General features: G+C 39.1%; 1 protein-coding gene across 2 annotated transcripts; it reads right to left on the reverse strand.

The window, feature by feature from the left end:
- Nucleotides 1-464: 464 nt before the first annotated feature.
- On the reverse strand, nt 465-13,946 carry LOC101164902 (copper-transporting ATPase 1). 2 transcript variants are annotated; one of them, XM_023959242.1, is made up of 23 exons: nt 13,662-13,946; nt 12,375-12,505; nt 10,900-11,365; nt 9,615-10,355; nt 9,250-9,444; nt 8,985-9,148; nt 8,698-8,859; nt 8,502-8,578; nt 8,034-8,256; nt 7,686-7,919; nt 7,508-7,599; nt 7,184-7,311; nt 6,285-6,439; nt 6,060-6,194; nt 5,695-5,889; nt 3,989-4,171; nt 3,685-3,898; nt 3,452-3,598; nt 3,207-3,313; nt 2,827-3,030; nt 2,277-2,394; nt 2,103-2,205; nt 465-1,997 (listed from the first exon to the last, which is right to left on the reverse strand). In XM_023959242.1, exons 2-23 carry the CDS (start codon nt 12,492-12,494, stop codon nt 1,724-1,726), a joined length of 4,437 nt encoding a protein of 1,478 aa, XP_023815010.1. In that variant the 5' UTR covers nt 12,495-12,505; nt 13,662-13,946; the 3' UTR covers nt 465-1,723. The 2 variants fall into 2 exon arrangements, with proteins under 2 accessions (XP_023815010.1, XP_023815009.1); XM_023959241.1 differs by having other exon boundaries at nt 3,207-3,349; nt 13,662-13,945.
- Nucleotides 13,947-20,525: the final 6,579 nt, after the last annotated feature.

Consider the following 20,525-nt stretch of genomic DNA (forward strand, 5'->3'; position numbering starts at 1 on the left):
ATAAATCTTCCTCCTCTCATGTCAATGTAACTGGCCAGCATCTCTGTGTATGGCAAGCGAAATAAATCCTAAATCACCAGGAAACCGGACATTTTTCCTGCTGATTTTTGATACCTTTCACTTGCCATAGTGATGCACTTGCTTTAGGGCGGAGCTCCTCAGTCCTCAGCTCAGATCCCAATTTCTCCATATTTTGTTGGAAGAATCGTCTCACATTAACAGCAAGCTGCTACAAAAATAAAATAAATTTTGTTAAAATTCCCAATGTCAAATAGATTATACATTAAGTAATAGTATGGTCTTCATCCAAAGAACTAACAACTTAAAAGAAGTCCGTATTTAAAAACACATCCACATGCACCGAGTTGCATTTGATTGAGAAAAGATACAAACAATAAAGGAATTTCTTGCACCAACTTGAGCTCCACAGCACCGTCTTCTGGTCAAAACTGGACATGACAAGGTTCCTTTGCAAAAGCTTTTTAATTCCAAGGCACACAATCTCCAAAGGGCTATGCAATAGAGCAAACATGGACTGCAGAAAAAATTAATCTGAAGTCGCGTGAACGCTTTTAGAGAACATTGCACCAAAAAGAATGACTTAACTTCACCTGGCAGGATGTGAGCACTACAGAATAAAAAAGCAGCAGGATAAACCGATGTCCTATCAAAGGAATTTGTAATTTTGGCTTAAACAATTCTGCAAACATATATGGCAGTAAGAGCCCATGACTGACACTTTTATTTTGTATTCAGTAACATGTTCAACCTCTAAGTTTAAGGCTATCTTAAACCAATAAAAATACACAGATATACCGAGACATTTGACTCACTACAATAACATTGTTAAACACGTCCTATTTTTTTCAGCAGCATGAAATAAAATGTGGGCCGACTTCTGTGTTCATCAGACAGAGACAAGTCACTCATGTGACAACTTCATCAGATTTTCTTTTACAAGGTGATGATAATTTTGTTTTTCAAAACTTCACTTCTGGGACTATAACTAGTGGATAGAGAAATCTTTGGGATTTTTCTGGACTTTTTTGACTAGTTATCATCTGCTGCAGACGCTGTGTTCACACCACTATCAGCTTTTTGTTTGTTAAGTAGCGTCTTTGGGATTATAATCCTTAGTGTGCTGAAGATTTACACAGTCAGCGACAAACTCCATCTTTTAGGAGACAGAAAATCCAAACTGATGTTTAAATTACAAAATCATCACAAAAGATAAGAGGAGAAAAAAGATAAATACTTATATAAATATTTCTAAGTAAGATTATACAATTGCGTTTCAATTTCTTTAAAGAATATTCATAAAAATATATACTGAATGTCTTTAGATCCTCTCTCTGCTTCATATCTTTGGACCCGCTGTTGACGATTGTAAAGGCAAATAGTTAAAGTTCCAAGGAGGACTTTTCCTTTATTTCTGGGTCATGGACACCTCCATGAACGCTAAGAGGAGGCTCCGTGACACTGAATGATTTGAAAATGTTAAGAGCATCACTGAAGGCAGTTGTCTTCATAAAGGACAGACTGCAGCTGAGGTGCATTTGATCAGCTGCACGAGGTAAAGAGGCAAACATGCTTTCTTGCAGTAAAGGGAGCTGATCTGAGGCACAGAGAGCAGATGGATGAGCTAAAACCTGTTGGGACCCTTTCATTTTGGCACGACCCAGTCACTGATTCAGTCCTCCGTGGCAGTGTACTCTCCACGTTTTCAGCAGAACTCTTCCTCACACACAGACTCCCCCACCAGCAGTGAGTGCTTGTCGGGCTCATTGAGCGCCAAACTGTTGAGCGATTGTTTGTCTGAGCGTAAGGAGTTGATGGAGGCACGGCTGTAGTTGACGATGCGATCCAGCAGGCTCAGTTTGGGGGAGGGACGCCGCACGACTCCCATGCCGATGTGAACGCTGATGTCCGACAGGCTGTTTTGACGCTTGCTATGACCAAGTCTGGCCTCCAGCTTCTCAGCAGTGGGTTTTGTGTAACTATGGAGAGGAGGGAAACAAATGAGGGAAGGTAAAGGCAATAATACAGACTAATGCACTGCAGGCAAACAAAAGACTGAAAACCAACTTCAACTTTCTTGTTACCATTTCAAAAGAAGAGAAGACACGACCACAGAGACGGAGGAAAGCGCCATCGCAGCAGAGCCCATCCACGGTTGCAAAACCAGACCAATGGGCAGAAATACTCCTGGAAATAATCATTCTTTACTACAAAAACTTTAAAAGAAGTTCTGCTGAAAAGTATTTTGATGCACTAACCAGCAGCAATAGGAATTCCCACCAAGTTGTAGATGAGAGCAAAAACAAAGTTGATCCTAATTCTCTTTACTGTCTTTTTAGAAAGGTCAATACTGCCGACCACATCCAGCAAGTCGTTCTGCACAGGAGACGAGGCGACGCCGAATCCCATCACAGAGACAAAACATAAAAAACATTCAATATTAGGAAAAAAGTAAGAGAACACAAAAAAATTACACTTTTCTAACATCTAAAGCTGCTTTATTATCAGTTATTTTCTGGTTATGACACATTTTAAAGATTAAGTAAAAATAAACATGTGTAAGGAGTGGCACAAATTGTCAATTATTTTACAAATAAGAATTCATCCGATGAAAACAAGAGTGGAAGCAGCTTTTTTACTTTAAATATTGGTGTCACTCAGCAGAAATGAGGAGAATCTCCACTTTTTTTTGTTTCCTTGTTATTTACAAGATATTCAATTATTAAAAGTGTGTTTGGTGCTTAATCCTAATCCCATTTTAAAATGAATACCTGAGTTTATGCCGGGAGTTCAAATAGAAAGATTTACCCTGATCAGCACCACGTCTGCTGCTTCTATGGCCACATCTGTTCCGGTTCCTATGGCGATGCCCACGTCAGCCATGGCCAGAGCAGGCGAGTCGTTAACCCCATCACCCACCATGGCCACTATCTTTCCAGCCTGCTGCAGCTGTTCTACTTTGGCCACCTTGTGGGAAGGCAGCACCTCTGCAAACACCTTTCTGATGCCCACCTGGAAGACAATCATGAGAAGACTGGATTACAATAACTGTACCTCCTATGACATGAAGAGAATGTTTTTCTCTCCAGCCTCCCGTCTCTAAATGAAGAACCTGGCTGAAAAGAAAAAGACGATGTTTTTGCAGAAACATACAACAACTAGAACGATTTTTTCGGCAGCCCTCATACCTGCGCTGCAATGACCCGAGCCGTCTTACTGTTGTCTCCAGTCATCAGCACCACCTCCAGACCCATGTTGGTCAGTGTTTGGACTGCCAGCTCAGCCTCAGGTTTCACTGTGTCAGATATGGCTATCATTGCACACAGCATATCTGCACACAAAGACTAATTTTTAGCAGCTGTTTCATATTGTGAAGCATATTTTCTGAATAGAGTTCCTGTATTTCCTAGAGTTTGATGTAAATTCTACTCACTGTTCACAGCTACTAGAACAGCAGTGCGTCCTCGGCGCTCGTGCTCCATCATGGCTTCATCAATCTCTGCTGTGATCTCCAAGAAGTTTCTCCTCATCCACTCCCTATTCCCAATCAGGACGACGTAGAGGTCTGTCGGACCTGAACCTGCAGTACAAGCGGAGGACAACAGGTCAAGTTTAGCACAGTGCTATTAGAACGGTAAAGTGTCCGTTAAACCACAGGCTACATACTTAGTGGCTGTGGATCCATGATGAGTGGATGGGAGCTGCTGGACGTCCGTGTGTCACTGATCTGAACGAGCACGCTGTTCCGATGGTTGTTGTCCTCACTGTCGCTGTCTCCCTGCTTCACCACCGTCTCCGTGTTGCTGACCTGACATCGGACGCCACAACCTGGGACCGCCTGAAAGTCTGTGCACGTGCCTAGAGACTCTGTGCCGAGCTCCTGCAAGAACGCCGTTCCAAAAATGTCAACTCCAATGTGCTGCCACATTACCAAAGAGTATGAGGGGTTCAAAGTCACATGAAAACCAACCTGTTTGCAGTATTTGGTGATAGCTGCTCCTAGAGGATGTTCACTGTTGTTTTCGGCTGTGCCCACAATGGCCAGCAGACGAGAGAGAGGCATCTTGTTCCCCTCCACCACTGTTTTGACCTGGACAACCTTTGGAGCTCCATATGTGATGGTGCCAGTTTTATCAAATACTACAGCCTGGACCTGCACGTACAACCAAATGTAGCTTTTAGGAAATTTGATCTCCAAGAAGTTTCTCCTCATCCACTCCCTGCACCTCCCCCGACTCCAAAAACATCATCATTAAGCATGCAGACGACACAACCGTCCTCGGCCTCATCAGAGGTGGGGACGAGTCCGCATACAGAGACATGGTGCACAGGACCACCATCTACGGCGAGGACAACAACCTTGTTCTCAACATAGAGAAAACAAAATAAATACTGGTGGACTACAAAAGGAAAGCATCGCCACATTAGCCGCTAATCATCAACGGGACTGTGGTGGTGCGGACCAACTGCAACCAGTTCCTGGGTCTGCAGATCATTAACAGCTTCAGCTGGGAAAGAAACACTGTTGCCACGGTGAAGAAAGCCCAGCAGAGGCTGTCCATCATCCGGCTGCTCGAGAAGGCTGGACTCATGCGCAGGACCCTTACCCAAGCCTGCAGGGGGGCTTGTGGAAAGCATCCTCACCAGCGGACTAACAGCCTGGTTTGGAAACACCACCATAAAAGAGAAGAAGATGCTGCAAAGGGTCATCAACACAGCTGGAAAAATCATCGGTTGTAACCTGCCATCCATGGAGACTAGGCCTGCACAATATACCGCAAATTTATCGTTATCGCAATATCCAGCTCTGCAATATGCATATCGCAAAAGATTGCGAATATCGCAATAAATTGTAAACCCAAAATGTGTTAAAACAATCTTATGGCAGCTTGACGCATTTAACGAATCAAATAAATCCCTTTTTGCTTTGACCAATCAGATGGACGCCTTCCCATTGTTTACCAATCAGATGGAGGCCTATTATGTTAGATGTTTGTCACCTATGTCGATGAGGGTCATTTGGAGTGCAATTTAAACTGTTGCAATGAAATGGGAAAGATGTTTTTGGCATTTTTCTATATCTTTATATACCGCAAATTATATCGTTATCGCAATATTAATCTCTAATATCGCAAGTTTTCCTCATATCGTGCAGCCCTAATGGAGACCATCTATAAACAGCGCAGCAGGAGGAGAGTGACAGAGATCAAAGACAGACACCACCCCGCCCACGCATTGATCCAGTGTGTGGACTTAGGTCACAATCTCAGACGCCGCAGGCCCAAAAGCCTCCACGCACACACCACACGCTTCCACAACAGCTTCTTCCCAGCAGCAATCAGAATGCTGGCACAGAACATCAGAGAGGGAAGACTGGACTGAATCATGACATGCCATCCAGCTGGTACACTAAGTGCAATAAACAATTAATTCCACATGTGCAATAATTCTTCTGAATAGATCGGGACGCTGCAATATTCATATTTACTCATATTTATTCTTTTTTAAATTTTTGTCCTTTCTATCTTCACCCTGACATGAGAGATGCCAAAGAAAAATTCCGATGTACTGTATGTGCAAACGGCAATAAAACTTGAACTATTAAAGTTTTCTTTTTCTTGATTATTAGATTGATATTTGATTGCAAACAGTAAAGTGTCAAATTGCAAAACACACCTTATGTGCCATTTCAAGGGGCTCTCCTCCCTTTATCAGAATACCGTTTTGGGCTCCTACCCCTGTGCCCACCATCACCGCTGTTGGAGTTGCTAAGCCAAGAGAACAGGGACAGGCGATGCATAACACAGTTATGGAAGCCTGGAAGGCGAAGCGAATCACGGTCTCAGATCTAGAAATGCTCTCATTATAACCCTGCAGAGAAGAAAAAAGGCATTCTTTAATTTTAAACCATGAATACTTTTGCTTCAATCAACGAAAATGTAATACTCACAAAAACAGGACATTATAATAAGATTAGTGACATTTGTGTGAAAACTGAAGATTGGATTGGATAAAAACTGTCAGTGTTCAAATAAACTTACTGGAAAGTATTTTTTGACAAGAGAAAAGTCCAAAAACCCAATGATTATCCAGACGATCAGTGTTAGCAGAGATACAGCAACAATGAAAGGCACAAAGTAGCCACTGATCTTATCTGCATATTGCTGGATGGGAGCCTGAAACAGAACACACACATATTTAACAAATGCAGAAAGCGTCCCTCAATACTAATATGCAAAGTCCAGATTTCAAACGACACATTTTACCTTTGAAGTCTGAGCCTCTTCAACCAGTTTAACGATCTGAGACAGCGTGGTATCCATGCCAACATGCGTAGCACTGACGAGCAGAGAACCATTCTGATTAATGGAACCTGCGATGACGGTGCTTCCGGGCTTTTTTGTGACTGGCATGGCCTCACCTGAAATCCCAAAGCAACAGCCGATCAGAGAAACATTACAGGGGTTATCAGTGCTGGAGAAGTTAATTCACTACTGTCTGCTTTGGCGTGCTCCTCAGAAAGTCAAAGGTTTTTTAGTATTTGCTATACGCCGTTGTGTGCCCTAACCTTGGATTTTACACTATCAAATAATGAAACTGAAAGTACAAATGATAATAAGATAATGTTCACTGTGAAACAAGTGGAGATCATTATTTATATCAGGAAACAATCATTTATTTCACCTAACTCTGCAGAGCAGTGATGGAGACTAAAGGTAGCAAACAAATGATGTTATGTTGAAGAGTTCTGTATTTCATCTGTGATAACAGCAGTGAAACAAATTTAATCTACCCACGGGAAACACATCCACTGTATTGATGTTACACTGTTTGGCAATAAGATTCTCTGCTCTGTAAATACCTAAAAACCAAAGGACTGTTCAATTATCAGACTCGAATGTGCTTCACAAAATGCTTTATTGCACAGGTAAAACTTAAATGATATTAATATTGTATCTAAATAGCATTATTTTGTATTGTGAAAATGAAAAACAATCAATTAAATCCATAACTGTGTTTCACGATACAGACCAGAAAAGCAGCATTTGAAAGATTTCCAGTTTGATTTTAATGTAGATCCAAATAAAGATGAACTAGTCTGACACACTTTTGATGCATCAAAAATAATAATGAACTAATACTGAAAGCTGTCAGCTCAACTCACCTGTGATGAGAGACTCATCAGCCATTGAATGCCCCTCTAAAACTCTCCCATCAACGGGAAACTTTCCTCCAGGAACAACTTTCACCACGTCACCTCGCTGCACCAGCTCCACATCCACCTGCTCCTCACTGAACATACAAAGCACAAGACATCTGAAAGGTTTAGAATATTTATGGTTTGTCAAAGCTGAAAATTCTTGAAAACCCTTCTATATATGTTATGCTTGTTTTATAGGTTTTATTTTAACTCTTGAGATTTGATGCAGCCCAAAAACAAACAATAAAAGGACACGTTTGTGTGATCAATGTGGAGAACAAGGTGTACCTGAGAATAACATTATCGCTGCCAAGAGTGACCACTGTGGCTTCTGTTGCTTGTAAAGACATCAACTTGGACAAAGCTTCAGAAGTTTTACTCTGAAAAACAACAAACATTGGATTTGATTTGATTCTGTTCAACAATTTAATATCAACTACAAAAGAATAATAATAATGAGTTATACCTTAGCTATCTGTTCCAGCCAGCGACCCAATGAAATGAACACAAAAAGCATAGGAGGTGTGTCGAAAAAAGTGATGGGATTAACTTTTGCTCTTTCCACCATGGCCACTATTAGGACGACCAGAGAGTAGCTAAAAGCTACTGAAGTAGCTAAAACAATGAGCACATCCATGTTTGCAGACTTGTGCTTAAGTGCTTTATAGGCTTGAATGTAGAAGTAGCGACCTCCAATAAACTGAGAAGAGAAAAAAGGGAAAATGGTAGTTCAGCCAAACACATTTCAAAAATAAAAAATAAACAAAAATAAACAATGAAATTCTTCATTGTACGATCAATCCTCCAGCTTTACCTGTACAGGCACACAAAAAATGAAGGAGAGAAGGTTCATGATCGAAAGGCCGGGGAAAAGCTGTCTTTCCAGGAACATGGTGGAGTGGTAATGGTTCCGGTCCTCGACTGTAGCGTTGTGATGATGTGAAGCATTCATGTGGTGGTCCATAACCATCATGTAGATCATCATGCCCATCACAGGAACACAGAAGATCAAGCTAATGAGGAAGGATTTCCTCCATCTGAGAGAGTGGAAACAACTGAGTTAATGTGGGAATTATTAGTCACAATGCAGACAATGTGCAAAAAAAAGGAACTTCTGTTCATGTCTGTACTGTTAACAACATTAAATATTCAAACATTACAATAGTTTGCATGTTTCATTTGCCAAATGCAGACTTTGTTTCCAAGAAATGTATCAGATAAAAAGGAAAATAAAGTGATGGCCAAATGAGTTTAAAAAGGCTAAAGAGAAAATGTTTCTTACTGCCGGATCTCTTTGCTGTGGTCTAGGTGACTGGCAGACCGATCTCTCTTGACCAGAGAAGCTTTAAATCCCAGGTTCTACAAACAGACTTGGATCAAACTTCACATCTACAGCAGGTCTGGCTTCAATGTGTGCTATTTGAAACCTACATGCAATGTAAAAATCAAATGCTGAGAAACAAAACAAAGCAATAAACCTCAATCAGCTTGATGATGTCTCGCGGCCCTAAAACCTCTGAGTCAAACTTAACGTGCGCTTTGTTGGTTGCCAAGGCGACAGAGGCATATTCAATTCCCTTTTCCTTCATCAGGTTGGATTCAATTTTGTGAACACAAGAGGCACAGGTCATCCCCCTGATCTGAAAGGTAGAAAGAAGGAGCAACCAAGGAAGTGATAGATATTTGAAATGTATATAGATATGAAGTGTGATGACATTAATTAAACCTTGCAAAAAATATGCGTTAATGCATAATGTTGCCTCACCACAAGCTCCAGGTTTCCATTGGATCCTTCATAGTTTTCCATGACGGAGGCAGTGAAGCCCAACTCTTTCACGCACTCCACTATCTTCGGAGGATCGATGACTTCAGGGTTATAACGGACCTCTGCTTTACTGGCCATTAATGCTACTAGAACAAAGTAGATCCCTGCAGAAGATGTTAATTTCACAAACCAAGAACAGCAGTTGAGTTAATAAAGGAAACAATCAACCCTCACTGACATAGAAATGCATATGTTTCTTTCAGACCTGGTTCGTTCTTGAGGTTTCGCTCAATGTTTGACACGCAGGACGCACAGGTCATCCCTCCAATCTGGATGTAGCATTTAGAGTGTGTGCCCTCAGTGGATCCTCGGTGGGCTTCTTTGGGATCAAACTCCTTCCCTTGATCAGGTGCTGTACTTGCAGATGTTGTAATATTGGGCTCAAGCAGAGAATTGGTCTCTAATCACAAAACAAAGTGCATCTCATGGATGTGCTAAAGCAACATGAACATTTTTAAAATCTACTTTTTGAAAGTTATGGCAACATATAGGCGCAACAATATGCCTGAACTTTTGCTGGCACTTCTTAAACCAAGTCACAAAGCCCTTTACCACTTTTCTTTGACTTACCAGGTAGAAATGCATCAAAGCCCATATCCTCTACTGCTTCCCTCAGCTCTTGTGGTGAGGTCAGGAGGGGGTCATACTCAAAAATCCCCTGGTGATCTGCCAGTGAGACTTGTGCTGATACCACCCCTTTTCTTTGGGAGATCATCCCCTCAATGGACTGCACACAGGAGTTGCAGGTCATGCCTTCAATGTGGATGTTGACTGTAGATACCAGAGGCTGTGTAAAACAAGGCTGCAAAGCTGCAGGTTTGGCTTGAGTTACACATGCAGGCTGTGCACGTGCAGAAGTCACTGGGTTAGTTGATCCTGGAGCTTCAACCTTAAAGTTTCCTGGAGGCAGCGCCTCAATTGCCTGCTGCAGCGCAGAAACAGTCACCTTGTGGGGATCATAGCAAATTGTAGCCTGCTCCTTCTCAAGAGAGACCTCCACAGATGAAACACCAGGCAGCAATGAGATGTTGTCCTGAATGTTCACTACACAGGAACGGCAGTGCATGCCTTTTACCCCGAGTAACACCAGGGTTGTGTCTATGAAGACTTCTGTCTCCTCTGAAGAGGAAGTTAGTGTTGCTTTTTGAGAGTCAGCAAATCGCTCAATGTCTCTGTTGGACAACTGCAACGGTTTAGGTTTGGACTTCACAGATGCCTTAAATCCAGCAAAAGCGATTTGCTCAACGATGGACTGGTGGGTAATGAGGTAAGGCAGGTAGATGATAGTAGCTTCTTTAGACTCCAAAACAACTGTGAGGGGAAAAAAATTGTTACAACAAAAGGGGAAGACAACATTTTGATTTAAGAAATAAAAAATACTCATTCTACTTTGAATTGTTTCCTTTAGTTTTACTATTTCACTTACTTAAGATTTAAAAAAAATCAAAAGTAAAGATTTATCTAAAAAAAATCTCTATGTAGCTGTAAACAAACCCTGGGATTTATATAACATTCTAAAATACATTTTTCGAACGGACTTCATAAATTCTTTAACACCATGGAATATATGTCTTCAGCATAATTCGTATTTGTTTATAATTCAACAGATTCAACAGTTCCAGTCTGAGGATTTAATGAGTCATGGTCAAATGTCATCGAGGAAGCTCTCAGGGGTGAACCTAAGGACGCTCATTGCACAATGTCCTGACAGCAGTGAGGTGAAGAGTTAGGAACGAACCATACCAAACACCACAGTGCAGAACTATGCAGACTAAATTATAGATTACAGATTAGATTGTTTTGTCTATTCATTTATGTTGTTTTTTGGAATTTGAATGCAACTAAGTGGACTCACCTTTGATCTTTTGAATTCCGTTCAGTTTTCCAATCTTCCCTTCAATGGTGGTGACACAAGAGTGGCAAGTCATTCCTTCGATGCGTAACTTTAAAAGTGCGACTCCATCGTCTTTCATCTTAGACGTTTGGACGTCTGCAAGTGTCAGACTTTCCACTACTTTACTGAGCTCCAGTGTGGAAATCAGGGAAGGGGCAAAAGTGATATGGAGGTCCTTCTGGGAGGGACTCTCACAAACTTCCAGAACTCCTTTGGTCTGTGAAAGCTTCTCTCGGGCTTCCTGATGGGCTGCAGGTGCCAGAGCCGACGTGGGGATCAGCTGGGTTTCTGTAGATACCGCTGTGGCCGTGCTGCCATCTGGAAAGCTTGATTCAAAGCCCATGTCTTCAATAGCTTCTGACAGGGACTCGGGGCTCTGTTGACCCTGGTCAAATATCAGGGTTGCAGTCTTCTGCTCCAGAGACACCTTCACAGAATTATTACAAAAACTTAAAAGGTGGGAAAGGGTCAAATAAAGAATCTGTCATACATCTATTTTTTTTTAAAGATTACACCTATTAGTGTAGCTTCTTATACTAAAAGATAATAAACGGTATAAATACAAATTGTAAGCGTGTCAATAAAATGTTTCGTACTCAAATGTATCTGCTTTTAATTAAGCAACTTTAAATAACTTCCGCAATTTAAAAGATGAACTTTAAAGCCATAAAGCTAGTACACTGAGTCCATAGTCTTTGAGAGTTTTTAGCACGTTCTTTCAGCATGATGACCCTCAGTTCTCTGTCTTGAGCAAGAATAAGACATGTGACACACTGAACGGATCACCTGACTGGCATAAGCAGAAACACACAAACTAGTGAAATTTACAACTCAGTTTGAAGCTGACTGTAAGATTTTTTTAATGAGAAGAGAAACTGATAATTCTTCATCTTCCAGTTGGGGAAAAGATAAATTCCCTCCTCACACATCGAACAAAGACCAACAAAATGATCCAAGAATCAAAGCATTTTTTTAAGTAACGATCATTTCCTGTGGTTAGAAAGTTTGCATCGACCTGCTGTCAGTCTTTTTTAGAAAGCAGAGCATGTCTGGAACACACAATTACATTAACTTTCCATTAAACCTCAGCCTGAGGGGTAAACACACAATAAACAAAAAAACAGACCTTCTTCATTTGCAATTAAACTGTCTTGTAGCGACTTTTAATAGTAAATTTAACTGACCGGACCCGAGAAACTAAGAATGTCAAATTCATTTAAAAGGACAATGTGAAAATCTGCTCAGAGAATTTAAAAACACGATTCTGATACCTAGTTTTAAAACACACAGAAGTGTGGTAAATTAACACAACAGATAGAGTATTTAGAAGAAAAGTGCAAACGAACGTTTTTTTAGAAAGAATTATCTGAAATCAGAACAAAAATTGCTCAATGTCAAGTAAAATGCTTATCTTTGCATGCAAACACTGCATTTACCCGTATATGAATGACTCCAGGGAGAGACCCAATCCGCTGTTCTATGGACTGAACACATGATCCACACGTCATGCCCTCCACTTTGAGAGCAACTGAACACAGATTCACTTTCTGTGTCATTTTGGGTTTGGCTGAAAAAACAAACAAAAAAACCCAAAGATTTTTTTCAGTTTATATACAAGAACACAGATTCTCTTTACAATTGTAAGATAATAAAAAAAAAACCTTATCAGAGCTAACACAAAAAAGACTGAAGTTCTCTTAAAAATATAAAAGAAGTTTAATTAACAACATCTGACAAATATTACAAGATTTCTCACATTCAAAAGAAAATTCATTCATACTTTAAAATACTAATAAATGCTCCAATTAAAAAAGCTAAACATTAATTGTTAATTACTAAGACATAAATATCTGGCAAACTCTTTCCTTTCAGTCTGCTAAATCCGATTATAAAACAAAAATGAATATGATGTGTTTAAACTGTTTTTCCATATAAAAACAGAAACAGATTTCTAAAGATAAAGCAACAGTAAAACACAGATAAACAATCTATGTTGTCTGCAAGCTCTAAACTGAGTGTGATAAACAAATAAACAAAAACAGTCTAAATAAGATAATAGACTAAACTAGAAAACATTTTAAAAATATTAGGAGGTTTATTTACCTTTTATTATATTTATAATTATATACATGTAAAAGTTAATTTGATTCGGTCCCTTTTATGATGTTAAGCCACGTCTTGCAATTTTCAATTTAGTTCTATGTTTTTGTAATGTTCCAATTGTTGAAATTAATAGATAAAAGAAAAAGAAAAAAAATAATGGTTTTCCTGTCTTTCAGCAAAGATGGGGAAAAAGATTTTTTGGCTAAATCGTCGATGTCTAAACTAAAGCCAATATTCTTCTCGCACAGTAAACAATGTGTCAACAACTCAAAAGTTACTTTTCTAGAAGCTCATTGTTTACAAAAACAACAGCATTACTTTGAAGGTTTAAATCTCCAATGCCTAAATGGGTTAACGTATTTGTTTGATCGTTGGAACAAATTAGCTTGAAACCAACAAAACCGAATGAAAATGACTAAAGGATATAGATACACGTTTTAAAATAATAAAAATATATATGTTAGGTTTGTAGTCAAACTGAAAACAATTGATTCAACTTAGCCAAGTTTACACAGAAAACCGTCTTTTTCCTGTAAAAAATGAGCCATTGGTCTTTTAAATGCCTCCTGAGTAAAAGATAACATAATATAAAAGTAAAATAAGTAATTAGATAACATTACCGGTACGTCTTGAAATGAAAACAAGCCGTTCTCTTGAATCTTCACGCCGCTGAGTTTAGCCTATGGGCTAGCAGGCTACATAGGGCTAGCGAGTTGGCTAGCATCGTAGTTTTTATCTGAAATTACTGTAAATTAAACAAGTATCCTTTTTATTGTGTTTGCTATACTACAATGCTGAAACGACTGAAATAACATCTTTACTCGGCTGCTTTCATTAGCTACGGCTCTTAGTTTTCGCGACGAGACTAGCAACCGGTCACGACAGGGCGGAGCTTCTCTAGCCAAGTCACGCATAGGCCCGTTTTTTGTTTGAAGGGCGTCGTTCTAGCAGTGTCCAGCTAAAGTAGTAATTAGCAGCAATTTTCATTTAAACTTTTCTTGAATCCAAAAAGATAAAAAAAAAATACTAATAAAACATATTTAACAATTTCGAAGGTTTTCGTTACATGATGGTTTTTTAAAAGGAACAGATGTCAAAAGCCTGCAAGTCTTAATGCAGGGTAAAAAAACTTCACCTTTTGATTTCCCGTAAATAACTTATTTTCCTGGGCTCCTGTGTCATACCCTGTCATCTTCATCCCTCATTTTACCACAACAATTCAGTTTATTCTTCCATTGTGTCCTCTCGGTGAAAACAAACACCAGCAGTTGACAATGTAGTTTGTCCTGCCTGTATAAACACACTACAGCCAGGGACAGTACTCCTAAAGCTACTTGAAGCAGCCTCACACTAGATTTTCAAATGTAAAATAAAAGTAATGAGTTTATATAGCTTAATTTTAAGTATTTTTTGCTTTAACCCAATGAATGCAAAAATTTCTTTGAAAGTACCATACCGAAGATCAAAGAATCATGCTGGATCGTGTTTCAAGAGGATGCAGGGTTGCATTTCTTCAGCAGCACTGGGCTGTGAAGAAAAAAATAATCTATTTGTTGAGAATGCTCTTTTCTTTTCCCACTAAACTGGATTTAAGATAAAAATTATTCTGGATTTTTCAAGCTGATCATGCTAACTAGAAAATATAAGAAGTAAAACAATAATGATCTCATAACACGTTTACAAAATATAATGATTCTTGGATTGCCAGATGGAGGAGCATGATTGCACCTGGTGATGTATACTTTGGATGCAGTTGCTCAGCCATGCAAACCCTCTCAAAGAAGCTCTTGTTGCACACTTCAACAGCTTATCTAAATGACTGGCCGAAGGACTTGAGGATTTCAGAAAACGTCTTTCGCAGATGCTTGTAGATGCTATGTGCATGTGTCAGGACATGAATTTGTACACCTGTTTTCATGGAAAGGACTACATTTTGACATTTGTATAAGTGAATGCTTTCAGCTGTTTCATTCAATAATTGTGTGTATGTAAAGTAAGAGGTGTACAAGAATAATGTATTGATTAGGCATGTAACAATTAATTGATTTAAACAAATCAATCCTTTTTTTGCCAGTCAATAGGATCGTTCATAATGAACCAATATAGAGTATGAATTGTGTCGTCAATCACAAATCTTGAGATGAATTGAATCCTCGTTAAAATGAATAGCACAATTATTTAAAAAATCATTACACCCCTATTACTGATCTTTTTTTTCTTCTTTTTTTTTTCTTTTTCTTAACTTGTCCTGTCCAACAGCTGGAGCGTGAAAATAAGCAAATAAAATCTTAATGGCCAATGTTTTACTGTGGATAAATCAACTAAACTGTAGGCAAATATAACATCTTCGATGCAATCAAAGAAATCCATCCATCATTTTGTACTCACGTGCACAGTTAGGCTGCGGGCATCAAGCTGTCGTTAAAGCCACCAGCTTTTTGCCCTTCTGCCCAGTGTCATTACCAAACAATCTTTCCCCAGTCAGCTATGGCCATTCACATACACACAACCTGAGGAGCACCAAATCCAGGGAAAACAGAAGTTTTCAGATGTGAGTAACTCTAAATTAGCTTCTGAGGCTTAAATAAAACTGCATTGATTTTATTGTTTTGTATCTGTGGAACACAACTGCCATGTAATTTATCATCAAGGAAGGATGTTCCAACAGATCTGATTACATTTTATTTTGTGCAAAAACAGCTGAGAGTCATTATTTATTCTCATACCAAATTTCTAGAACTTAAGTCCTCCGTTAGACACAAAATCTGAATTGAATGAATTTTCTAAACATTTATAAAAACGTCTGACATTCAGATGCAGCAACACTACTCTGGTAAGCAACACGTTTTAAGGAACTGTTTGATTCATTAAAATGAAACAAGTCAGTAGTAAGATTTTTTCTATTTACCGCTAAGTGGAATGAAATTAATAGCTCATCTCTCTAAAAGTATGACTTTTTTCTCTAAGTAAAGTACTAATACTCAAGAATGTGCAGAAGAACCTCACCACAGTAAATTTACATAGCTACTTTACACCTGTGCATTAAAGTAATACAAGAAAAACCCCATATTATGTTTTTTAGCCTCATATCAGTGCGAGCACTCACTAATTATAAAAGTTATCAAGGAGAGAAAAGCTTGTTTTAAACCTGCTATCAGATAAAGTGGAAAACAAAAATAATCAAAATGCAGATAAAGTAGAAAATGCTCATTTTTAAAGCTAAAAATAAAAAATAAAATATATCAGAAGTCATATATTAAAAAGAAAAAAAGTAGGTTTGTGCACTTTAAAAATGTAGGAAGTTTTTTTTCCCTTCTTTTTATTAAAAACTGTTTCTTTAATTTAGCTTTATGCAGTGAGTCAGAAAATTACGGAGCCCTGGATAAATTTTGAAACATTTTTGAGGAACGTGTGTGGGATTAAGTGCAATAATGAGATTGTGAGTCTTATCTAAATCATTTTGGAAACCCCTATTTACATTGGTCGGACAATGTTTTTGTTATTATAAACTGATTATTGGAGTAGTCAGATAACTGCGATAATCAGATCACATTAACATGAACTTCAGATATGTGACAATCAAAAAACTGTGCTTTTCATTCCTCTGTCAATCATCAGGTTTCTTTCAAAGTTTCTTTGCGTGAAGAAACTTTGAAAATCAAAGGTTTTCAAATGTTGAATTAAAAGCCTACAAACAGATTACACCCTTAGTTCTTTGTTTACATTTCACGAAGAGAAAAAAACTGTTATTATGCAATAAAATTGGTTATTTTTTCAATTGTTTTTTTTCTTTTCACCTTTTAAAGAACAAAATGCATTTACTGTCATTAAGAAATAAGATTATTAGGGAGAAACACAGATTTTTAAGCAGATCTCTTACAAATAATCAAGGATATCAGGTCGTTCTGTTTATGATTTTACTATGATTTTGGAGTGCATGTAAACAGGTTCACTAACGTTTTTTCTGGTACCAACAGGTGTTGACGGTCAAATGGTAATGATTAACATCTAATTGCCACCACCTGTGAGCATGGCTCCTGCGTCATTTTCTGCCGATTTAAGAATTTATGTTCTCAGTTTGACTGGTGTGGGTGAAGCATGCGACAGGGGCACTATAGGCTCGTACTGTCAAACAGTGTTAATTTCTGGAGTGAGCCCTATATGGGATTCAACAAGTGCCAAAAAATATATTTTTGTCCACTGTCTATGTACCCTAGTGCTATTTTTAACCTGAAGATCAAGTATTTTTCCTTAGTGTGTTATTCTGAAACCACGAGGAGTCTTCTGCAAAAAAGCACAATCAAAAAAAATCCTTACTTCCTCTGTTTTTTTTCTTAGAATGTTCTGTTCTAACATTTTGCTCTAAAGCTATCTTTCTCACAACCACCGCTGTCCAACAGGAACTCGCTGTTTATCATTACACAACACATTTGCTGTTTCCTGTCAACTCAGCAGTTCTGCAACTAGAGGATTTTAATCAAAAGATTTTTTCCAAACATCTGTTTTCACGAGTTTAGAGTAAACTAAAGAGCCAGTCTCACAACATTCATTAAAGTATTTACAGCCCTGTTATTAAATACCAAATTTATCAAAAACTAAGGAAATTTATGAATTTAATTTGCTTGTTTGAATCTTTTAATCTTATTTCCCACAGTGGAGCGCTTTGTTCCACAATGAAACGCCGGTTAAGTTTTATATCCAGGCGCCACGCATTCCCCTCCCACGAGGAACCAGCTAAGAGGCAGAAAAGGAGAAAAAGAAGTTCTTAGCCATCACTTCCACAGGACTGGGGTAAACTGCCCCACCGTGTGGTCCTGCAGATTTTTGTCTCTGATCGATCGGGGCCAAGGCCTCGTCTGTGTGCCGGTGTTGGAACAACGTGTTTCACACTCCGGACCTGTGTAGGAGATTTGAGTTTGAGCTCAATCAGTCTGCCACTTCTTACCTGCGCTCCACTCACCCTGACCTCATTCAGCAGATTATCAAGAAGCCCGCCCAACACCTGCAGTATGTTAGCTTCAAAGTAAGGGCCTCCAACACTACCACCAATTCTATGTCATATCTTTCACCCATTTCCCATAAGTGGTAATAAAACCAAACTTTCCCCACTAAAAACCGTTTCCTTTTTTTTCTCTCATTATACTCAGGTTACTACTGCTTCCATCCCTGATTTTTTCTGTTTCTACTTTGTTACAACATAAACAGTGAATCACTAGGGAATTAGGTGGATAGCTGCACAGAGTCTGTCCCAGCTGGTGAACTGCACCATCAAGACGCTCGGGCTGATTTCCACAGCTCGGCCCAGCTTCATGGATGTGAATCAGGTGAGCTCGTCTCAAGCCTTCTGCACCCTTGTGGGTGGATACGGGCTGTCTGTGTGGGGCACACAGGTGGCCTCATGAAATATCGAGGTCGTGGACCGCTCGGTGACCTCGTCATGCTGTAGACAACAGGTTGTAGTGAACACTTAAGCAACACATAACGGTAAAGTAAGGGTGAAATAGTAGGTGACATACAGGCGTGTTTTATGTATTTTTCATTTTTCCTACCCCCCTAAATCCTGCATACTGTGCAGAGATCCCATTAGTGCTGTTCAAGAGATAAGTGAGCGCTCTGTACTTGCAGCCTGACTGTTAGAAATCAGGAAATTAGACAATCAGAGTGTACCGGTAGTATGTGTGTCCATCCATTTATGTATTACCTTTTGTTCAGCATTTGCACACGGCCAGTAAGGTGCCTGTACTCACACCTTACCAACCAATGGGTTGTGGTGTGAGGGCACTGTACAGATATTTTACAGTACATTTACCACACGCATGACAACGGTACGTTCCACTTTCATGAGGCAGGAGCCTTAAAGGTAATGCAAGACACACTGGCACTCCCCGTGAGATGCAGCCGATTCTGCCTATGACCCTCCACAGGCCCAGATGACCACAAAAAACACAGCACCGTCCGGATCAACCCCCGTACGGGTGCATGTGACTTAAACAGAGCAGTTGAGTCTGTTACCATATTACACACAGCAAAAATGCTCACAAGTGAAGCATTTGGTTACAGATTCAGGTGAATGGTCTGCATTCATAGAGCCCTTTCAAAATGCTTTTATATCGTTGACCTGCTGCTGGAAGAAAACTTCTCTACCTCCTGAACAGCCAGGTCACTGGCAACAAATCTAAGTAAAACACAAGTTTTTAAAACGTCACCAAAATATTACCAGTGGGGTCACAATGATCAACGCTTTGAGTAATGATATAGAGACATGTAACCACAGGAACACAGTAAAAATACTTTATTTTTGGATTTATATGTTCTTAAAGTAACAACAACAACAAAAAAGAAGATTGTTCACAAATTCCCAAAATGTTCGTTTTCAAATCCAACTCATCTTCTCTGCTTCACAGTAAGAGCTGTTGATAGAAATATGAGCAACCTCTACTTGGTTGCTTACTTTACATTTAGGCTTGTGATCTGCTCAAGAGATGAAGTCATTAAATGAGTGAAACATGCAAATCTGCAAAAACCCATCTAAAACGGTCTCATCCCAAGCTGTCAAAGGTGACTTAGATCTCACACTAATTGCTTTCACTGCTGCTTTGTTTATGTGCTGTGTATCACACAGAGTGAAAGGGGATTTTCCTTTTGATAACCAAGCAAGTTGTTGAGACATGTTTTTGCAAGATTAGATGGACTGGAAAACTGAGATGGGCATACAAAACAGTTGGTGTTTGAAAGAAAAGCAAACAAAGAACAGAAAATGTTTTGATTGTCAACTGTTTCCTGGAAAAAGCTTAAGTATTCTTGAAATGTAACTTGGAAAGAAAATTATAAACCATTTCCATGCAACAGTATGTCCTCCAATGACAAATACTTCCAACCCATTTGTAATAATAGTAAAAAGATTAATCTGATCTCTGATGGGTCATTCTATGAAACAACTTTGAGTTGTTGGCTGTTTGGTTGAGAATAGTTAATACAAATAATAAAGTAATCTATTTTGGGAGTTTAAGAGATAGATAATCTGTATTACAAGGCTTTAAAATAATAAACTTTACTCCCAAAATTAAAATCCATTCTAGCTCATTTTGGATATAATATAAAAGGTTTCACCTAAAGTCTGCTTTAACTTAGTTTGTGGATCTGGACTTTTAGAGGACCTTTGTGACCATATATTGGCTACAACAAAATAATTTTGAGTTTGACCTTTATTTTTTCCTCCTCAGGCACACTTTGTGTCTGCACTGACTGTGGCGTTTGTAAACTCCAAGTCCTTGTCCTCCATCAAGATTGATGACACTCCTGTGGATGATCCCTCTCTGAAGGTGCTGGTGGCAAACAACAGTGACACTCTCAAGCAGATCCTGAGCAGATCCACAGTGAGGTGTCGAAGCACTAAATCATAGTGCTCACCTGATATGATGCCCACATGGTAGATATTAGTATTTCATGACCTTAAATGAGCATTGAAAAAGAAAGAAGACTCA

Source organism: Oryzias latipes, chromosome 10 (assembly GCF_002234675.1).
Source record: "Oryzias latipes chromosome 10, ASM223467v1".
NCBI classification, from domain to species: domain Eukaryota; kingdom Metazoa; phylum Chordata; class Actinopteri; order Beloniformes; family Adrianichthyidae; genus Oryzias; species Oryzias latipes.

Coding starts and splice junctions, on each gene's coding strand:
- LOC101164902 (XM_023959241.1), bottom strand. CDS start 12,494: ATGACACAGAAAGTGAATCTGTGTTCAGTTGCTCTCAAAGTGGAGGGC. Junction 7,312..7,507: donor AGCGATAATGTTATTCTCAG/GTACACCTTGTT, acceptor TTGTATGTTCAG/TGAGGAGCAGGTGGATGTGG. Junction 3,599..3,684: donor CATGGATCCACAGCCACTAA/GTATGTAGCCTG, acceptor CTTGTACTGCAG/GTTCAGGTCCGACAGACCTC.